This window comes from Ursus americanus, chromosome 9, assembly GCF_024610735.1.
Source record: "Ursus americanus isolate L20-20 chromosome 9, mUrsAme1.1.p, whole genome shotgun sequence".
Classification (NCBI taxonomy): Eukaryota; Metazoa; Chordata; class Mammalia; order Carnivora; family Ursidae; genus Ursus; species Ursus americanus.
In genome coordinates this window covers 60,317,329-60,338,588 of record NC_142135.1, presented here as the reverse complement: position 1 = coordinate 60,338,588, position 21,260 = coordinate 60,317,329, and the positions used below count along the sequence as shown (strand labels likewise).

The window sequence follows — 21,260 nt, the reverse complement described above, 5'->3', positions numbered from 1 at the left end:
GCTGCCTATGTCCAGATTTTTTTCTGTGTGTGTGAAAGTGAAATAAAAATCAATTTTGCTTAAATTTCTGTTATTTTGAGTCTCTGATAGTCTTTGAAAAGTTTAATCCTAACTTAATACAGGAGCTCAGAGATCATCTCTTCAACTCCCTCATTTTATAGATGACAAAGGAGAGAGAGAGAGAAGATGCATGACCTGGACGGATGGCTTGTAAATGCCGAAGCAAGGCCTAAGCTTGTTTGATTCTAAATGCAATGCCTTTTCTGAATTTGTATGAGGCTAACACTCCCATAAATACACATTTAAATTACAAAGGTTTGGGCGCCTGGGTGGCTCAGTTGGTTAAGTGTCTGCCTTCAGCTCAGGTCATGATCCCAGGGTCCTGGGATTGAGTCCCACATCGGGCTCCTTGCTCAGTGGGGAGCCCGCTTCTCCCTCTGCCTGCCAGTCCCCCTGCTTGTGCTTTCTTTCTCTTTCTCTCTGACAAATACATAATTAAAAAAAAAAAAAAATAGTTCCCATATTTTCTAATTGCCTGTTGCTCTAAAAATTCCTCTACCAGAGACAAAGTTCTCTATAACACGAAACTTTTGCAAACTATTTCTTCTATTTTATTTCTGCTATTAATTATATTATTTCCTCTTTTATTCATCTTCATATACATTGTAATGCCCATCAGAGTAGTTTGTTAAATGGTAGGCACTCAAAAACTACTCAGTGAACTCAGGGAATGGACCACTCTCCCTAGGTCATGATCCTAAGACAGGCTGGGAACACATACCATAAAACAAAATCCTCCCCAGGGCAGATATTTTATCTGAACACAAAAGTTCTACTGACACCTTTTTTCTGAGATTCTTGGGAATCTGATCTAAAGACAAACAAGATTTATCTTTTACTAGTTGTCAGCACTGAAAATGTGCCTGATGCTTCTATGGTACTTGAGAAAACTTGTAAAGTTTTCTTTCTTAAACATTTTAAACATGTTTAAAGAAACATGTTTAAGAAACAATTTAAACATTCTCCCTAAAAGTCTTCAATTAACCTGCAGAACGTTTTGCTTAGCAAAGTTAAGGCTGATGACTCTGTCCAATATAGATAGATAGATAGATAGATGATAGATGATAGATAGATAGATAGATTTTATATATATACTGATATGTATATATATATATATATATATATATATATATATATATATATATAACTGTCAATTTGTACATATATGTGTGCGTGTGTATGCGTGTGTAAAATCTTAAAATCTTGTAACTATAACTACCAACACATTGATTACATGAGTAACTATCTCGGAGAGCAAGGCTTCAATAGGAACAAAGAAGAACTTGTAATGTCATGAATACAGATGTTCTATTGGAAAATCTATGGATATTTATTTATACAGCTGTCTTACTCTACTTTGTTACTGAATAATTCCACCAAGTTCAATTTCATTTCCACAAGGGGAGTATTTACATAGAATATATTTCAAACAAATTGAAGGAAGATGTTACAAAACAATATTGAACTACTCAATATAAAACAATGATACACAAATTGTTCCTTGCACAGGTAAGAGAAGTATGCACCTATAATGTTTCTAAATATCCACTTTAGTCAAAACGCCAGCACAAATTAAACTCACATTTATTGTAAATACAGATATAAAAAAGTTTAATACGATGACTTGAAAACATTAACTATTGGTAACAAACCCAAATAACCCCATATTTCACCTTCTAACCAATGAAAAGATGCCACAAGGGGAAGTTGAGCCTGACAGCCAAGCACATTTTCTGTAGTCCATCATGAGATGGTTCAGGTTACAAAAGGACATTACTTCAACTTCTGATAATGTTTAAGCCCCTGTTTTACTGTTTAGTTGAAAAGAGTAAGGTACTTCCTTGCCTGTGTGCTAATAACCATATCCTGGCCATGCTCAAGGGCTAAGATCGTCTTTGATTCTGGATGTGATTTTTAGGACAGAAAGCATCTCTGAGGAAATGATAGACGGTGGCATGAGCTGGGAGTCAGAATGGGTCATGTCTAGCCCCGGGATGTCATACCTGTGGGGCCAAGAATCCTTCAATTACAGCTTCCACCTCTACTTATCTATCTATAAAACTGGGATAATATTATACTCTGTGCCCTCCCTTCCTCATCTCTTTCCATTATAGTCCTGATTCTCCTGTCCTTTTATAGAGGATGGAATATTTGAGGAGGAGAGAGGAAAGCCAAGGTCATTCTCATTAATATTTATGTTGTTCTTTACACTTCGGTATTTTTTTAAATTTTTACTTAAGTATAGTTGACACACAGTGTGACATTAGTTTTAAGTGTACGACTTAGTGATTTGGCAAGTTTATACATTATGCTATGTCTACCACAAGAGTGGCTACCATCTGTCCCGTTACAATGCCATTACAATATCATTAACTGTACTCCTTAGCCTGTGCCTTTTATTTAATAAGTAATTTTTAAACTTTTTAAAACTTCAACGACCCCATAAAATGGATATGATTACATCATTTCACAGCTAGTAAAACTGAGGCCAAAGAAATTCGTTAACTCACGCAAAGTTACACAGCTATTAAGTGGCAGAGGCAGATCTTGAACCCAGACCCTCTGACTCCAATATTGGATTCTTTCTCTTATAACGTAAGGACCCACTACAAAGCATTTGGGGATGACCTCACTTTAGCAGGGTATGGACCTGCCAAAATGGGATCATGCCTGGTAAAAAGTTCCTGAGTTCTCAAAAGGAGAATAATTAATCATCAAGCTACCTTACTCCTTGATAGTCCTTCCAAAAAAAAGCAAAAAGGGTAGCAATTCAACCTCAGTTCGATCACACACAACAAAAGAGAAAAAGAAAGAGAAAAAAATATTTTTATTATATAAAATCATACATATATATAATTATACATATATATTCATACATACATATGTGTGTATATATATAATATATGTATGATTTTAACTGCAAGGAAATACATCTTACATGTACCTTACATATACCAAAGCAAAACAGTAAGACATTGACTAACTTGAATGTCTAGAAAAAGAAGTTGCTCTCAAAAATCAGAGGATTTTACAGGGTTGGAAGGGGGGCGGTAGAGCAGAGAGATGGTGGGATGTTTGTTAGTTGATCTTTGAAGAAAGGTTGTCTAATTCAATCCTTCATTCAAAGAGAGGACTGAGGGCCAGAGAAATTAATATTTGCAGTCATTCATTCATCAAATCTATTGGGTGTAGCAGCAGAAAAGCTCTTACATCTGCTCCAGACATTTCACTCTCTCCCCTGGGTTTTCAGTCCTTTTCAAAAGCTCCCTAATCTTCCTCAACTTTTATACATAAATAAATCCCGCTCTGTGAACGAAATGTATTATTTTTGATGGCTAAGGCTCTCAAGGGGCCTCTGGGTCATTCTGAACATCAGTGATCATGAAGGGGCGATGAATGTAGATACAGAAATGTGGAGAAAACTGGACTGAATGTCCTCTGAGCCCAGAAAACCCCTTATAAGTGATGTCTGCCCTCATTTTTCTCTGTTTACGCACACACACGTGGGTGTGCATGGCAAACAAATCCCAGACGTAAGGACTAGTAATCATCAAAGATAAGTGAAATAAACATTTCATTTAACGGAGAGATTTGGTCTCTGACATTTCACTGCACCGTGCTCACATATATGAAATTAAAATACTTAAAATGTCTTTTCCCTCACTAGGAGTTGTAAAAAATAGACATATTTGAGGTTGAACAATAAATGGAGAATAAATCAGAGATATCGAGATTTACCCCTAGCTTGACACTGATTCAGCTGAAATCGGTTTCATGTTTCACACGTTACACTTGGAAAGCAATTGTACTTTATAACTTCTATTGCATCTCTAAGGCTCCCTCAGTTCAGATAAAATCATCCCTCAGCCGACCACATCAGAATCAAATCTCTTGCCTTCTCTTTCATTTTCCCACTACTGTTAGTCACACTTAGTATCTCTCTTTTTACTCTTTGAATCCATTTCCCCCAGATAACCCCTGCTATTAATGCTTCCACCTGCCCTAAGTCCTGCCTTCACGCTTCTGCCTTAGATGGCCCTTCTCGAGAGTATCTCATAAGTGGGTATCAGAGTTATCCCTAATGGCTACCTCCCAAACACTGCACCAAGCACACAGGCTATATTCCCTCACGTAATCCGCACAATCTCTAACACTCATAGGATGGAATGAACTTGTCCAGGGACATAGGCAGCCTTATAGTGTCACTACACTGCAAGGTCCTTGAGGGTGGGAGCCCTCTGTGTTCTCATCATGGCTTTTCTAGACCTTGCAGAGTGCCAGGAGCAGAGCAGAAGCTTTATAAATATCTGTGCATGGATGGGGGGATGGACGGATGGATGGATTAAAAGGATGAGCAAGAATTTCAACAAGATCAGTCTCCCTCCAAAACTGATCCTCTTAACTGCCATACTATATGTCTTACCCAATGTATAAAAAGTTGGAGGAGAGAGAATTTGTACAATAAAAATTCTAAAATGTAAGCAGCTTCTCTGAGGACCAGCTCAATCTATATAGTATGGACCTGTATTATGGACTGCTGGGTGTACAGCTTACAAAAACTGTTCTATACACCTGCTTTATCCACCGTAAACTGGAGAGAGTAGGCCCTTCACTGCGGTGTTGCAGCAAGAGCAGCCAACAATGCATAGAAAGGCCCCTTTGTATCACTGCACCCAGCTAACAGTCGAAACCTAGCAAAGGTCACTTGTTTTTACCATCATAGCACAGATGCATACTGAAGGAAAGACTCCAATTTCATTTGATTCCCAAAAGCTACATGGATTTTTCAAAGCACTTTCAGCAAGATTCCCTCTTTTGAACATTATAGCAACCTGAGGGAAAATGCTAAGCTTTGTGGGGGAAGTGGGGGGAGGTCTGACAAACATATTCACGAGCTCTCTGTTTCCCTCTCCTGTCTGGAACCAGCTTCTCCACCAGCATAAAAGCTCATTGAAAGATGGACGGTTAAATTAAACAGTTAAAAAGAAAATAAGTATATTAGACAAGTGGGTTATTAGTATGAAATTACTTATATAGATCACGATATGTGTCATTATAGCAAAAGAATGGGAAAGCCCCCAATGGACAGTTAAATTAAACAGTTAAAAAGAAAATAAGTATATTAGACAAGTGGGTTATTAGTATGAAATTACTTATATAGATCACGATATGTGTCATTATAGCAAAAGAATGGGAAATAAGGGACCGAATAGACTAAATACTTCCATACAGTAGCGTACTGTACTGCTGGCTGTAAAAGAAGTGAGCAAGCTCTCTGATACTGCTGCAGAACAGAACAGAGTGAACAGTAGACCTACCCGGGGAGAAGAAAGGGGAAAATACTAATATTAAATACTGAGGTATATATTACGTATATTGCATATATACTTCATTCATTCATTCATTCATTCATTCATTTTTAAAGATTTTATTTATTTATCTGAAAGAGAGACAGACACAGCACAAGCGGGGAGAGGAGCACAAGGAAAAGGAGAAGGACAAGCAGACTTCCCGCCGAGCGCGGAGCCAGGCACAGGGCTCAATCCCACAGTCCCGAGATCACAACCTCAAAACCGGAGCTGAAGTAGGACGCTTCACCGACTGAGCCATCCAGGTGCCCCCACATATTTACTTACCTATTCAAAAGAAGCAAGAGGGACAAACTGATAAAATGCTACCTACAGAGGGAGAGAGAATTGGGCGGAAGCAAGGCCTCTTTGAGTGTCCTTTGTTTTATGGTTCTGACTTTCAAATCATATAAGTGCATTACATAATTTTTTAAATTAACTTAAAAATATAAAAATAAAATAATCCCTAAAAACTGAAAACAAATGAAAGCAAATAAATTCCACAGTTTATCAGGTTGCTGGCATAACCAGAGGAAAATCATTTCAAATAAATTTAGGTCCCAGTATTTTGCAGAGCCATAAGAGATAGTCTACGGACAAAAGAACCACAAAGAAGTCTAAAACTGCATTTCATATTTCATGGTTGGTAATAATACTGATACTTTGTTTGAAACTATAATACATACCCTCATACATATACACTTGGATAAATTATTTTATAGTCATTAGGAAAAAAGATTTGCAGAATTAGAGCAAAGAGATACAATATAATATCAAAGCAGTTCATTAATAACCTGCAATCTTAAATTTGAAGCAAAAATATCAGTATAACCTCATGATCTGTTTTTCTCTTTTTATTAAAAAAAAGAAGAAGAAGAAGAAGGCCTAGCATCAATGACAACCTTGTAGCAATGAGCGACCCTACTGTCTGGACGGTGATCTCCAAATACCATTTTCCTCTAAAAGGAACCACAGCTGCTTACAGAAATGACCGATCCCAAGTCTAGGGCAGGAAACATAAGATAAGTGAGTCATCTTTTGTCATGCGGGAAACCAAAGACTACTGTGGTGGTGCCAAAGGATACAGGTGCTAACTTGAAAGGGCTCCCAGTGACCAGACACTGGGCAACTGCAGCATCAAACAGAATAATGACTACTAAGGATTAAAACACATCGAACAGAAATAGCCATGAGTTCACTGTAATATATTTTTTAATTTATTGGTGACTCTACAAGTTTGCTAGGAAAATTTTTACACTGAAAATTGGTAAATAAGGGGAAAGAATCAAAAGAAACAATGGGCATTTGGAGAACTGGCCAAACAGGAGGCTGATCACTTGGTGAACGAATTTAGAGCAATGGAGAGAGAGAGACAGAGACAGAGAGAGACAGAGAGAGAGACCATGATGCTTGGTGATACGAACATCCTCCCCAGCACCTTCTGGTTGTCTCTTGCTCCAGAAAGTTAATGCTATTTTACTCTAATGATCAAGACTAAAAAACTCCCTCCTTATAATTTCATTTGAATGTGTTACTTCTTTTAACAGGTGGAATTTAACAAAACGTCTCCTAGTTACCACTCTAAATTAGACCAATACGAAGTTTGTTTTAAATCAGAAAACCTAACAAAACTTTTTAACAGGAATTTAAATTTAACACTGTTTCACAACATATAAAGGAGGAAACCTAATTTTTACTGAGCATCTACCAGATACCAAATGCTTTAAAAGAGAAGTATCTCATTTTATTTATTTTTTTTCAGTAGCCCTGGGATATGATCACTCACATTTTACAAATGGGAAAGAGTGGTGAAGTGACTTGACTAAAATCACACATTTAGTTAAATGACAGATCTGTCTGTGGATCACATCATGCTGCCCACAGAAAGAAAAACAGATCGTGTTGATGCTAGACATGGCCGAAGTTGGTGGTGATGCAGCAGTACCAAAAATACCACAGAAATGAATTGGTTAATAACTAATCCTCTTGCAAGAAAATAATACAACCCTATGGGGAACGTAAGAATAAGTTTATCTGGTGCATGTGGCCTTAGGGAAAAAAAACGATTTAATCTAAGATTTTAGAAAAGGAAGAAATCATAGAGTTCCTTCCAGTCCAAATTACTGTCTTCTAGATTAGAAAAACTATTCTCTAGAAAGAAAGACTGATAAGCCTACAGTCACACAGTGGATTAGTGGCGTGAAGGCCAAGACGCTGCCCACCTCATGTAACGTAGCCCTGGGGTAGCGCTGGGGGTCACTTCACAGGCCTGGGAGCAGCCTGAGTTGCTTGCTGAATTAAGAGAGCGCGTGTGCGGGGCGCTAACTCGTAGCCAAGAGGTGAAACACATGGGTTAGTATTGTTGATTTGCAACCTGGATCTGAGGAGTTTGGGGATGATTTGTACCAGCTTTTAGCATTGTTTATTGATGAAAGTGAGCATGAAGCCTTGTACCAGGTCTCCCTTAGACCACCTGGAGAATTCTGATGTTGAGGCTGGTTATGGAGCAAGAACCCATGCGACCAGCAAAATACAGAAAATAAAAAATATTTTAAATATTTTAAAATAGGGCGCCTGGGTGGCTGAGTTGGTTAAGTGTCTACCTTCGGCTCAGGTCATGATCTCAGGGTCCTGGGATCGAACGCCACATCAGGCTCCCTGATCAGTGGGGAGCCTGATTCTTGCTCTGCCCCTCCCCCTGCTCATGTTCTCGCTCTCTCAGATAAAGAAATAAAGTCTTAAAAATATATTTTAAAATATAGAAAGTATTATAAAAATACTTTATAACACCCACTGATACTTCATTTTGGGCTCTGCTTCCTGGGCGTTCCAAGTACATATTAGTGGTGCCAGATATAAGAGAGGACATGCATGGGTCCTGCCATGCTCTTCAGAGATGGTCTGTGACTGGGAAGTACATTCTCACTTCAGTGCTGTTGTCATAGAGGACTCATGTGTAAGCACTGTCACTCTGGGGCCTCTGAGCCTTCTTAAGCAATTAAACTCTGTTTAACTGCCACCATCAGTGCACTGGCTTAGAACCTGACACATGGTAGGCACTCAAACATGCCTTAAATTAACTGGCTAACCAACAAATAAAAAGGATCTGAGTATCTTGACTTAATGTCCACTATAACCTTCTACAAAAGTTCTAATTAGCACCGAAGAAAAACATATGTAATTTAGTGTAATAAATACCTTTCTTCCCAAAAGACAAAGAGCCTATAATTGTCACTCTTAGGTCCTAATAGCCTCTATTTATCTCAAGATTGCTTAAAAGTATAGAAGTGAGAAGATGCCAGCAGCTGCTGCAGGATGTTGGTTTGTAAGGACCTTCCTCTCCTCTCCCTGAGCACATCGTGTTCAGTGCCCGCCCACGTCTTCTGGAGTCCAAGGTCACTGCCTGACCTTGGAAATGGGCAGTGATGCCAAGTGTAGCCATACTTAATATGGTCTATTTGCACTTAAAAGTTTAATGTTAATGTTAAAAAATCTATGTATACATTTATAAAATTAGTACAAAAATGTATTTTAAAAACCATTGTTACAAAATTAAGGAGCTGGTATAGAAAAGCAGAAGAATGAAGCAAATCAAAGCATGTGCATGTCTCTCTGGCTTCCAAGCATGCAGTGACTCCCAGAGGCTGTAGTCTGGAGTTCAGTGGTATTGCTTTGAATCTCATCAAAAAACCCCAAATCAGTAGCTGAAGACCGATGGCAAATATTTGGTTAATTAGACAACAATAAAAATGATAGTCGTTTTTTTAAAAAATCACACCCCAACCTAATTCCCTTACCAAAGAAATAAATATTTTGATTATTCTCCAATGAAGAGCAAAACAGAGTTCTCCAAGGCCATTTCTCCTGCAAAGACAAACTACCACCTAACCCTTTATAATTCTCCACACACAAGGGCGAGACCCCAGGAAAGCAAAGGTGAGGCTGAAAGATGCTGGTGCTCTGAAAATGAATGTTCTTGACCATGGCTCAGTGGCAAAGGCTGCCCTAGTCAGGGTGGAAGTTTAATCTTAGACAGAATACTGTTTCTCTGAAATAGTGTAAAAAAACAAAAAACAAAAAAAACTTAACTGCCTGGAAATGATAAAACAGCACAGGCCTATTATAGTATTTTAATAAAAATCACATACAGGGCGCCTGGGTGGCACAGCGGTTAAGCGCCTGCCTTCGGCTCAGGGCGTGATCCCGGCGTTCTGGGATCGAGCCCCACATCAGGCTCCTCCGCTATGAGCCTGCTTCTTCCTCTCCCACTCCCCCTGCTTGTGTTCCCTCTCTCGCTGGCTGTCTCTCTCTCTGTCGAATAAATAAATAAAATCTTTAAAAAAAAAAAAATCACATACAGATCTTTACATACCCCAAGATATACCTGACTCTATCTATTTGCGTGTCTTTAAAACTCCTCAGACCTTTGTTTCCTCATCTGGAAAATGGGCATCAACAAGAACACCTACTACACAGCCATTGGTTTCAAGGATTAAGTAATACCCGTATGAAAAAGCTTAGCTAGTGTCTTCTACTTAGCAAACACTCAGTAAAGTCAGCAGCTCTTTTATTATCACCATTATTATTATAGAGGTTTCATTCTCAGACCTGTTCAAGGGGCATGACTTCAAATGTAAGATGCTACCGTCAACATCGTCAATAATAATTCCCTTTCCTATAATATATGATTAAGTTGCGCTTTTCAATTTATATTGTTGTGCCCCTTGGAAGTTAGGGGAGATTCAGAACAAATCACTATTCACTACTTCATTGGCTCCTCACAACAACACCGACACACAGACACAGGGGAGCTATTGTCCTCATAACACAGGTAAGCTTCAGTTTTAGCTGAAGTACAGGAAGTAAAACGACTCGCCAAAAGTCACACAGCTAGTAACCAGCAGTGGCAGGATTCAAGGCTGTTCTGCCTCCTCCTTCAGGGCTCTTGCCATCATGTCAGCCTTTTCCAAAACATCAATCTCCAAATGGTTCATTTCAGTCAACAAATGTGACCCTAAATGGGTTAGCAGAAAGACCACAGACTGGAAGTGTGTCACGTGAACTTGGATTGACGGCTGCCTAAGTACAAACATGGGCAGATCTGTAAACAACTCATGGTTCTGGTTTGAGTCTAACACACACACACACACACACACACACGCAGACGCACATACACGCACCCGGGTCATACACACATTGGGGGGCAGCTCTGTGAGAGCTGGAGCTCAAGGGCAACGGGAGACAGAGAGGCCTGTGTTCTGATACATGTATGGAGCTCCATCCCTACCATATAGCACAATACAAGCAAATGGCTATGGAGGGTCCAAGTATTTATTCAAATAATCCTAAATTTTGTCAGAGGTGAAATTAAAACTATGTTAAAATTCTGGGGCACCGGGGTGGCTCAGCCGGTTAAGTGTCTGAATCTTGATTTCAGCTCAGGTCATGATCTCAGGGTCCTGGCATCCAGCCAGCGTCAGCAGGGAGTCTGATTGTCTCCCTCTCCCTCTGCCCCTCCCCCTGCTTGCTCTCTCTCTTAAATAAATATATTAAAATTCTTGTTCAGATACATTTCTTAATTCTCCATGTCCCTTACATGCATAGAAAGAGAACAAAAGATTCAATTAAACTAAGTAAGTCCTTTAAAAATACAAATCTCTGCTCAGAGGGTAAGAGGATTCAGTTAATAAAAATTCAAAAAATCAAGGTAAGCTTTAAAAAAAGATTATCATCCTTGTTCATCTTACTGTAATATGACAGACAACCTTCTACTCTCAATCAATCTGAGTATCTTTGACGATTATTATTTGTTATCTATCTGGAAAGGAAGGAAAAGGTATGAACTGGGAATAAAAAAGCGTTTTATCAGAACACAGGAGACTATCAAACATAGTATAAATTACATTGGCAATGTTCAAATAAATAAATAAATAAATAAATAAATAAATAAATAAAAACTACTGATGACAAACCAGAATGGAATTGGCACTGTGTGATGTTGCTTTTTTCATCCCAGTGTTGGAACACGGGACGAACAAATTCCGTGAGCTAGCTTTATTTAATCCTGCACCCTCTTTCGCCAAGGGGGCCATATTCAGTGATGACCGCCTTGACCACACCAGCGTGGAACTCTGCAGCCAAATACCCCAGGTCCAGCTGAACCCTTTACTCTATTTTTCTACAAGGAGTCTTATGTCTAGCCTCTGCCTCTACCGGTAATTAAGAGATGGCCTTGGTCAATATGAGTCAATATGCATCAATTCCTACCTAGCTCAGTACTGTACCACTGCCCCAGCAACTGCTGGTCGGAGGGGAATGGGATGATCCAGACAGCTCTGCTCCCTAGTCTGGCTGGTACAGGAGCACAAAGAATAGAATAGCAATGTTTCTCGATGTGTCCTGAAAAAAACTGTTCATGGGAGAGATGCCATTAAAAAGTGGGATTTCAGAGTCAAATCAATTTGGGAAAGACAGTACCTTGAGCCTGTGTCTAAGAGTTTCACAATGCACACTGGCATAGTAAGGGTTGTGAAGAGTTCTGTAGCAAACAACTCTGTAATACTTTAACTTAGCAAGTCCCTAATTTATCTATGACTCTTTTTTTTAAGATTTTATTTATTTATTTGACAGAGACAGCCAGCAAGAGAGAGGGAACACAAGCAGGGGGGAGTGGGAGAGGAAGAAGCAGGCTCATAGCGGAGGAGCCTGATGTGGGGCTCGATCCCAGAACGCCAGGATCACGCCCTGAGCCAAAGGCAGACGCTTAACGACTGCACCACCCAGGCGCCCCTGACTATTGACTCTTCTTGACAGTAACAATTACTAATATTGAAACTTAGTTAGGGAAATGCTTGAGACTACTCCACATTTATCAGCTATGTGGCTTCAGATCTAGCTACAAGACAACTCTTGGTCTCCCTGACCAAGAATTATCACTCAAACAAAGGGTTAGTGTAAGAATAAATAAATGTTATATAAAAAAAAAGAATTAAGCTAGAAATGTGTCATTCAGATTTTCTGACAACCAAACTGTTAAGTAATCTGTACATTTTACCTTGATATACGGAAAACATATTTCTGAAAAACAAATAGAGAAAACCATATTTTTGCATGACCATTACGATGATCCAAAGCAGCATACTCTTCACAAAAATATTTGCAATTATGGGCCCACAACCCAATATGTATGTCTTTTCATGTGCAAAGTGAAAGAAGAGAACAAAGTGATTACCCAAATATTTCAAGTCAACTTCTCTTTCTATAATAATATAACTTTGCTGGTTAATTTTCAGATAATTCAAGCTTGCTACATTTGAATGTGGATGTGGAGGATAAACTGGGAGCCAGAGTCATCAGAAAAGTTATCATAAATCTCCACTTAACTATTTAAATAATATTTTTTAATAAATTAAGCCTTAGGCAGATGCAGTCATTTGACCATCTTTGAAACCCCTAAGGATATATTCAAAATATTATGATATAAGACATTCAAAATTCCCCCAATATCTGAGAATTAATGTTCCTGCATTTCTAAACACCAAATTTACTATGAAGAAAGATTTGAGTGCTACATACAATGGGTACCCATATCATAGTCTCCAAAAATCATTTTCCCAGACATAAAACACCTTCTAAAACAAAATTCATAGATTTTCTTTATAAGGTCAAGCATCTCCTGTAATTCAATCAAAATCTATTTATATTCATGAAGGGGAAATCCTGATACCATGCACCTGATTTATATTTCAGATTATCCATTTAAAATTTTTAATTTTAATTATTCTTTTTAATTTAACTCACACTACCCATAAAAAGATATATTCAGATTTAAATTCGAATGCCATTGCCTATTTCATTCTTCTTAACTGAGAACCATAAAAACATAATTATGCAAAGTTCCCCTTTCCAAAAGACAGTTGGTAAAAAAAAAAAAAAAGAAAGAAAAAAAAAAGTCACACAGTAACACAATCTGAGTCAACAAGAAAACATTCAAAGACCTTCTCCTCCTAAAATGGGGGTGGGGAGTGAAGGGAGGCAGATAGCTGTTAATGAATTTATTTAACACTTTGATGTTAGAATGAACTTTCTCTTCACTCATTGCATTTTAGTTTAGTGGTCAAAAATGATCATGTTTTCAAGGAGCTCTAACGGCAGTGCCTTACCAGTGTAGATGCTGGCATTGGAAGCTGGGATACCAAACTGTGACTCGATGAACTTGGGAATGAAGGTAATGAAAGCAGTTACAATGGCACTCTCAGCTGTGTATGACAAACTCACAAAAAGGAATGTCATGTTGCTTAAGATCCTGACAGCTGCTCTTGGTAGGTCTACAAAATGACAAAAATGACAAATGAATGTTATAAATAAGGGATGGAAAATAAAATAAAACTGAATTGTTTTTGAAATGAACTGGAAATAGCCATTCAGCAATTTTCGAGACTATTGAATAGAGAATAAAAACAGAAAAACCTGATGACTGATTAGAAATCATCCTCTTTATTAAACAGACTTGGGGTTTTTTAAATTTTTTCAACTAGGATAAGGAAATTTGATAAAGTAGCAGAAAACATATCCATACACAAATAACTTTATAAGAAGTACCCAACCTATGACTCCTGTTCTAAAAACTGTTTAAGATAAATTATTTCCATTTTTTATTGATTAAAACAATGTTTTTCTTTGCTAAAACCCAAGAGTCTACTAAATGTGCAAAGTCTCTGCAGTACAGTCCTACATTATAGTTTCCACTTCATTCAACTAGCACTTCCCTGAGAAAACGCACTTCTGAGTTGTCACATCCCTGACCCGGCATTGCAGACACCCACAGCAGGGGAACTGGTACATGATTTTGGACATTTGATCTTCCAGCCTCATTATGAAACAGGAAATGATGCAGCTAAAAGGGCTTAAAGGTCAGGTCCCCAGATCAGATACTCGCAGGGACTTTGGACTGGGGAAGAAAGAGAAATGATCTCTAAAGGAGGAGAGCCTAGAGGTGGGGGCTCAGGACCTGCTCAGCTGCCTCTCAAGGAAGAGAGAAAAGTCTCATCTTCAAGTCTTTGCATTTATTTTACAGAACTTGCCATATATATATGCTTCAAGATGTATGCCCAGGTATCTTCATTTCAGTGTTATTTATAATAGCAAAAATTTAAGGAAAAAGACTAAATGTCCATCACTGGAAAATGTTTAAATAAATTATGGCATAGCCCTATAATGAAATACTATGCAGTAGCTAAAAATGATACCAAGCTATATGTGATGGCATAAAAGGAACTCCAAGAAATATTTTTATAAATGAATAAAGCAAGCTGCTGCAGAAATATACATATACATGAGTATGTAAATATAAATACATATACATATATATAATATCAAAGTAAAAATCAAACAAACTAAACAACATATTTATATGTGGTTGAATATATATGTCCCAATATATGCAACACCAAGAAATTCTGTAAGTGGGAATAAGATTGGGAAAGAGGAATAAAAGAAGATTCTTGTGCATATTCTTTTGCTTTTTTGCATGTTTATAATGTGAATTAACTCACATTTATGTGATCTTTACATATCTTGGAATGTATCATGGAAAAGATAGGCTGCATTATTTCTGACATGTACAGTCATCTCAGTTATCAAAACGGTTATCCCCTGGGGTGCCTGGGTGGCTCAGTCAGGTAAGCATTTGCCTCTTGATTTCAACTCAGGTCATGACTTCAGGGTCGTGAGATTGAGCCCCACGTTGAGCTCCATGCTCAGTGGGGAGTCTGCTTGAGATTCTCCTTCTCCCTCTCCCTCTGCCCCTCCCCCTGCTTGAGTGTGCAGGCTTTCTCACACTTTCTAAAATAAATAAATCTCAAAAAAAAAAAAAAGAGGGGCGCCTGGGTGGCTCAGCTGTTAAGTGTCTGCCTTCGGCCCAGATCATGGTCCCAGGGTCCTCGGATCGAGTCCCACATCGGGCTCCCCGCTCGGTGGGAAGCCTGCTTCTCCCTCTCACACTCCCCTTGCTTGTGTTCCCTCTCTCACTGTCTCTCTCTGTCAAATAAATAAATAAAATCTTTTTAAAAAATTAATTAAAAAAAAGAATAGTTATCCCCTATGCTACAACATAATAAAATCATTTCACAAAAATTAAGCAAAACTTGTTATTAAAGCTATAATTTATAGCCTATTCAGCAGAATTTAAAATTTAGGAAGTCAAGACTATTTGCTAATCATTTTAAAATGTAAATTAATTTTAATGTTCTATATCTTAATTTAATTGCTTAAAGTTTAAATGAACATTTAAAATAAAAATAAAGACGCATACTTCATTTTTTTAACATGGACAAACACACCAGAAAAAAATATATAATTAAACTACTTCATAAAATTACCCAATATTCTCTTGTAAATATGCAACTCAAAAGGTCACATCTAAAATTCAAAAATTAGAGCTATGCCTGGCTGGCTCAGTCAATAGAATATGGGACTCTTAACCTTTGGGTCATGAGTTCAAGCCCCACGTTGGGTGTGGAGGCTACTTTAAAAAAATAATAAAATATAAAATAAATAAATAAATAAAATTTAAAAATTAGAAAATTAGAAGCTTTTCTATCAATATTTGAAGATTCAAATTAAGTTTATTTGGCATATTAAATCTAAATAATGTTGAATCTAAAACATCTGGTGAAATTATACAATAAATTTTTTTAATCCCAGAAGAGAACATATGTATCACAAGAATGTTTTAAAAGATACTAATTATAGGGGCACCTGGCTGGCTCAGTCCGAAGAGCAGTAACTTTTGATCTCACGGTCGTGAGTTCCAGGCCCACTTAAATAAATAAACTTAAAAAAAAAAAGATACTAGTTATAGAAAACTGATTTTTCTTTTGTATCCATTTGGTGTGGTAAAATAGCCCTCTAATTTCAAAGCTAACTTTAAAAATATATGTGATGTCTATCTTCTCTTTCATAAATAAAGAAGAATTTAGCAAAAAGTGAAATTCAACAACTTTACACTAGCTTCCTACTTTCTTCCACCTTCCTCCTTTCCTTTGTTGGAGCTAAACCTTTAGCATACATGCCCTGCAGGAAAAAGGGGCCAGATATCCAGGGTTGTGTCTTTGGCTGGTAGGGCTGGGAGTTTATTTAAATACAAGAAGAGTGAGTAAGTAAGTCCATTGAGATTAATGGCAGTCAGCTTCTTAATGGCCAGAGAAGGGAGTTATACATATGAAAAGGGGACAGTCAGATATCAGATTGGAACTGAAGGTAATGGTAGGAAGTCATGGGATGGATGGATAGATAGACTGACAGAAGATTACTGATAGATAACAATGACAGATGATACATGGATAAAGATGACAGATGATAGATGAATGTATGTGTACATACACATATTTCCTAATTCTGTGTACTACACGGTTTAGAAATCATAACACCCCTTAGCAATGAGCACACCTAGCACCCGGTGTGTGGTTTCTAAAGGCCATTTTCCACTCAAAGGAACCAGAGCTCCTTGGAGAAATGTCTAACTTCAGAGCTGAGGCAGCGAAAATACAAGACGAGCCTGGAAAATGTTGTTAAACAAGAAAGTAAAGTGCTCAGAGAATGATGGGGACATGTCAGAAGGACACCAAAGACAGTTCAAAAGATCCGAAGTAGTCAAATATGGAGCAATTTAAGGTCAATGGATGCTAAAAGTGGTTAGTGAAAGTTTAATAGAAACAAGATACAGTCAATCCTCATTATTTACAGACTTAGTATTTTCAAATTTGCCCACTCGCTACAATTTATGTGTAACCCCCAAATCAATACTTGCAGGGGGTGGCCATTCAAGGACATGCACCAAGTGGCCAAAAAAATTTGAGTTGTACTACACACACTTTCTTGCATAAGATTGCATGAGGCCTCTCACGCTGCCTTCCTGTCAGCTTTCATGTTGCAAGCAAGTGTCCTTTTCACAAGATATTGTCATATTTTTAGCATTTTTGTGCTTTCGGTGATTTCCCTCTTTCAAATGGCCCCCCAGACATAACACTGAAGTGCTGTCTAGCGTTCCTAAGAGGCTGTGAGGTGCCATATAGAGAAAATACGCGTGTTAGATACACTTCCCTCAGGCACGAGTCATACTGCTTGTCGGCCGTGGGTTCAATGTTAATAAATCAACAATATATATTGAATAAGGTGTCTTTGAACAGGAACAACATAAAACAAGGTTATGTATTGATTGGTTGATGATTCTGTTGTGACAGGAATCCAACCCTGTATTTTCCCTAGAGCAATGCATCTGTATTCACTACCCCACTGTTTATGTGACTTTAGAGAACACAGCAACCACAAATGAGAATCAACTGGATTTGCATAGCTTCAAAGTGCTTTCCCACGAAACACTTACAAATCACTGATTGATTTAGAACTGCAACATATTTATTAACTTTAGAGTAGAGAAACCTGGTAGATCCAATCTTCTCCAAGAGATAAAAGTTCACAGGGAAATTAGCATTATATAGCTTGTTACAAGGCACTGGAGCAGAGCATCATTGCAGTGGTATGCCCACCAAGCGCATAAATCAGGAGGCGACGTCATCAAACCCAAACTGAGGGACATTCGATAAAGTTCTCAGCTTATACTTTTTAAAAAGATCAAGGTCATAAAAATAGGGAAATATGAGGAACTGATCCAGATTGAAGAGGACTAAAATACACCCCCAATGAAACACAACATGTGATCTGTGAATTGAATTTGGACATAAAGGGCATTGTTGAAATCACTGACGAAGTTTGTACAGGGCTTGTGGTCTAGATGGTAGCACTGGATCAATGTTAATTTCCTGGTTTTGATGGCTGCCCTGTGGTCACGTAGGACAATGTCCTTGTACCTAGGAAACCACACTGAAGGAGCACAGGGCAGCAGACCATCACTTCTGCCACTTCTCAGAAGGGTCAGAAACATTAACAACTGGAGAACTGGAGTACAGGGTACACAGGAGCTCTGGGCACTATTTCTGTGGCTTTTATGTAAATTCAAAAAAAATTTCAAAAACACAAAGTTTAAAAATCTAAGCTAAATCCATATGTTTGCAGTCAAATACCTAATTTTTATGCTGCAGAATAAATTTTAGATAAGTTTCTTCATGCCATTTATAACTCTCATTGTCAAATCAAAAATGCAGTAAAAAAGCCTGAGGAGAGAGAAAATGATTATCGTTTTTTTTTTTCTTCTCATTTAATGCTACAAAATCTTACAAATTCAATGATAAGGGCAAACTGACACTAAAACGAGAAATGCCTTAAACATTAGTAAAGTAGGAACAGAATTCGATACAAAGCACCAATATTCAATAGAATGTAATAGAAGAGATAGGCCATACATAAAAATCATTTTTAAAAGAAGTGTTAGTTAAGGAGTACACTTGTGATGAGGCCCGGGTGTTGTATGTAAGTGCTGTATCACGGGGTTGTACGCCGTAAACTAATACTGCACTGTATGTCGGCTAGCTGGAATTTAAATAAAAACTTAAAAAAAAAAAATAGAAGTGTTACTGTCACTGGCGGATCCCTTGCTCGCTCCTCTGTGCACATCCACGGCAGTGCAGGTGATCCCAGACAGCCGGCATTGGCACCAGACCAGATGTCGAGTTGCACGCCCATTTTCACGGAGCGCTACAATAAATATGACGTAGTCCCCCGCCTCCCGCCACCGCCGCTTGACCTTGCAAAACTTTGGTCAAAGTTTCAGAAAATCTGAGACGTGTGGTGTGACTGGGTTGCTGTGGAAGCTGATTAACCACAGTCTCAGCAAGGGCAGAAACCACAGGTTCTCGTTCTCCAAAGCCTCGCGGCTCACAGCGAAAAAGGAGGCTGCAGGTGTTGGTATGTGGGTAAGTTTCTGCCCATCAGGCAAGCGTGTTCCAGTATGTGTGCATGTTTTATGCTCATTTGTAAAATAAGGCTACAACTTGAAATATCTATTTAGAATAAAGTTTTTGTTTGGAAGAGGAAAGCTTTAAGTAAGCCTGGGTTTCATAAAACCTGAATGGCGGCAGTCATCTTTTAAAGTGGGCAAAGGGAGGAAGTCACTGGTAATATGTTTGTCTGGTGTAAAATGGATCCCATTCTGGAGAGAGGTCTGTGAGCCACTGCCACACTCAAAGTCCCCTTCTCAGTGGCTCTTTATGCTGATGTAGCAAGGTTTGTAGCATGTGACCTGATATCCCAAAACGAGCTGATTGCACCTGCAAGGAGGCTGGACTCAAAGGTGCTTCCAGAAGGTAGCCCCGCAGCCATGAGAGGCTGGGACACCCAATGTGAACACGGACTGGCCAAGCCCTTTACTTTGTGTCCCCAACTGTTGGCAGCTGACACATAGTGAATTAGGCTGTGCATATAAAGATTTGAGTGAGAACATAAGTAAGAAAAAGGAAGTGAGCATCGGCCTGCATTTGAGTATCCAGAGTGGCTGTGGGTCCCGAAGCAAGAAACACATTCCCAGATCTGCCGGGGGCCCGCAAAAGATCCTTATACTAGAACCCCAGTATCTCAGGGGGCTTCAACTTCTTCTGTCCTTTACAAACTAAAAGCACCTGTCATGCCTTTTTGTTGTCTTAAACTACTGAAACAGATTTTTTTTTTACATAATAATATACTTGTGAAAGATATGCCAACAGAGAAAATGACCAAGAAAATGGGAAGAAGGCCCAGCTGCCCAGAACTTGGCCTCACTTGCAAGGCCCTCAAGACAGGGTTGCTGTCCACCCTTCCAGTTCTGAAGTCCTGTGACTGCCCACCATAAGCTCCCTCCATGGTCATGGTCTTTCTTGTCTCTACTATTTTCTCTATTCTCATAAGTCTGCTCAGCAAATGTCAAGCTCATCCATCAACTCTGTAGGAGACAGCCCCTTCAGACAGACAGGTGCTTCTCCTCTGTGCTCCCACGGCATGCTGTTCCTACTGCTACTCATCGAGTCCTCAATAGCTGCATGTGTTTACCTGTTTGTTTCTTTCAAGAGAGTATAAATGCTCTGAAAGCAGGACTTTGGTAAATCTGTGTATCTTCAGCTCCCAGCATACATCTGGCATCTTGCAGGCACTCAAAAATATATCTGGAATGTGTTTATTTATTAACATTCGTTATAACATCACAGCAACCATTTGTACTAAAACAATATCCATATACTTGTGAGAAAATGAAACCTATGCCAAAGACGCCTAATTTCCTCCTGGAGAGTTAATTAGTTATTAAGAAAGTACAGGTCGTAAGATAAAGGGCGGTTCATGGAGTGGTGGACTTAACAAAACCACAGAAAAATGTGAAGGACCAAATAGACAATCCTTTTCAAAATCTGGCTTTCTGGAGCTAAAGAATCCAAAAGGATTTAGATCAGATTATAAACCAAAAATTCCATTAAAGAAACAATAAAATGGTAACCAGAGAAGGAGGAAAGATACAATATTTCATTCATCCAGCATACCCGGGAAAAAGAGGTGCTTGAATTTTTTAGATAACTGGGCAACTACCTCTTAAAGCAACAAAACTTTAAACATTTCTTATGTATTAACTGGTATTACTGGAAAATCTACAGCATAATTTGACATTCTCTTCAAGATTCAAAGTCACAATTATGAATGATAATATCTATCTGCTAATTTGTTTTAGTGTATTTTTAAGCTTTCTACTTATTTTCTGGTCTTTTTTTGGTTGCAGGAACATTCCTTCCCTGTGATGTGTTGTGGTGTTTGCTTTTGCCTGCTGACATTCTACTTCCACACCAGCTTTTCTCTGTTATGTTCCTCTGAAAGACCTTTATGAGTAGATATACATTTCAATTTTGTTCTTTTGACATCTATTTTTTTTTAATTTAA

General features: G+C 38.4%; 1 protein-coding gene across 5 annotated transcripts in view; it reads right to left on the bottom strand.

Moving 5' to 3' along the window:
- Positions 1-21,260, bottom strand: part of SLCO5A1 (solute carrier organic anion transporter family member 5A1) — a 133,415-nt gene that overhangs the window by 42,173 nt on the left and 69,982 nt on the right. For 4 of the 5 annotated variants that reach the window (XR_015725829.1, XR_015725830.1, XR_006781924.2 and 1 more), the window contains exon 5: positions 13,571-13,735. The exons of the other annotated variant lie outside the window; for it this stretch is intronic. Coding sequence is in view for 1 of the 4 variants with exons in the window: in XM_045810186.2 (XP_045666142.2) it covers positions 13,571-13,735 (165 nt within the window). In the remaining 3 variants the exon portion in view is untranslated. The remainder of the gene's footprint in view (positions 1-13,570; positions 13,736-21,260) is intronic. 5 annotated transcript variants of the gene reach the window in all.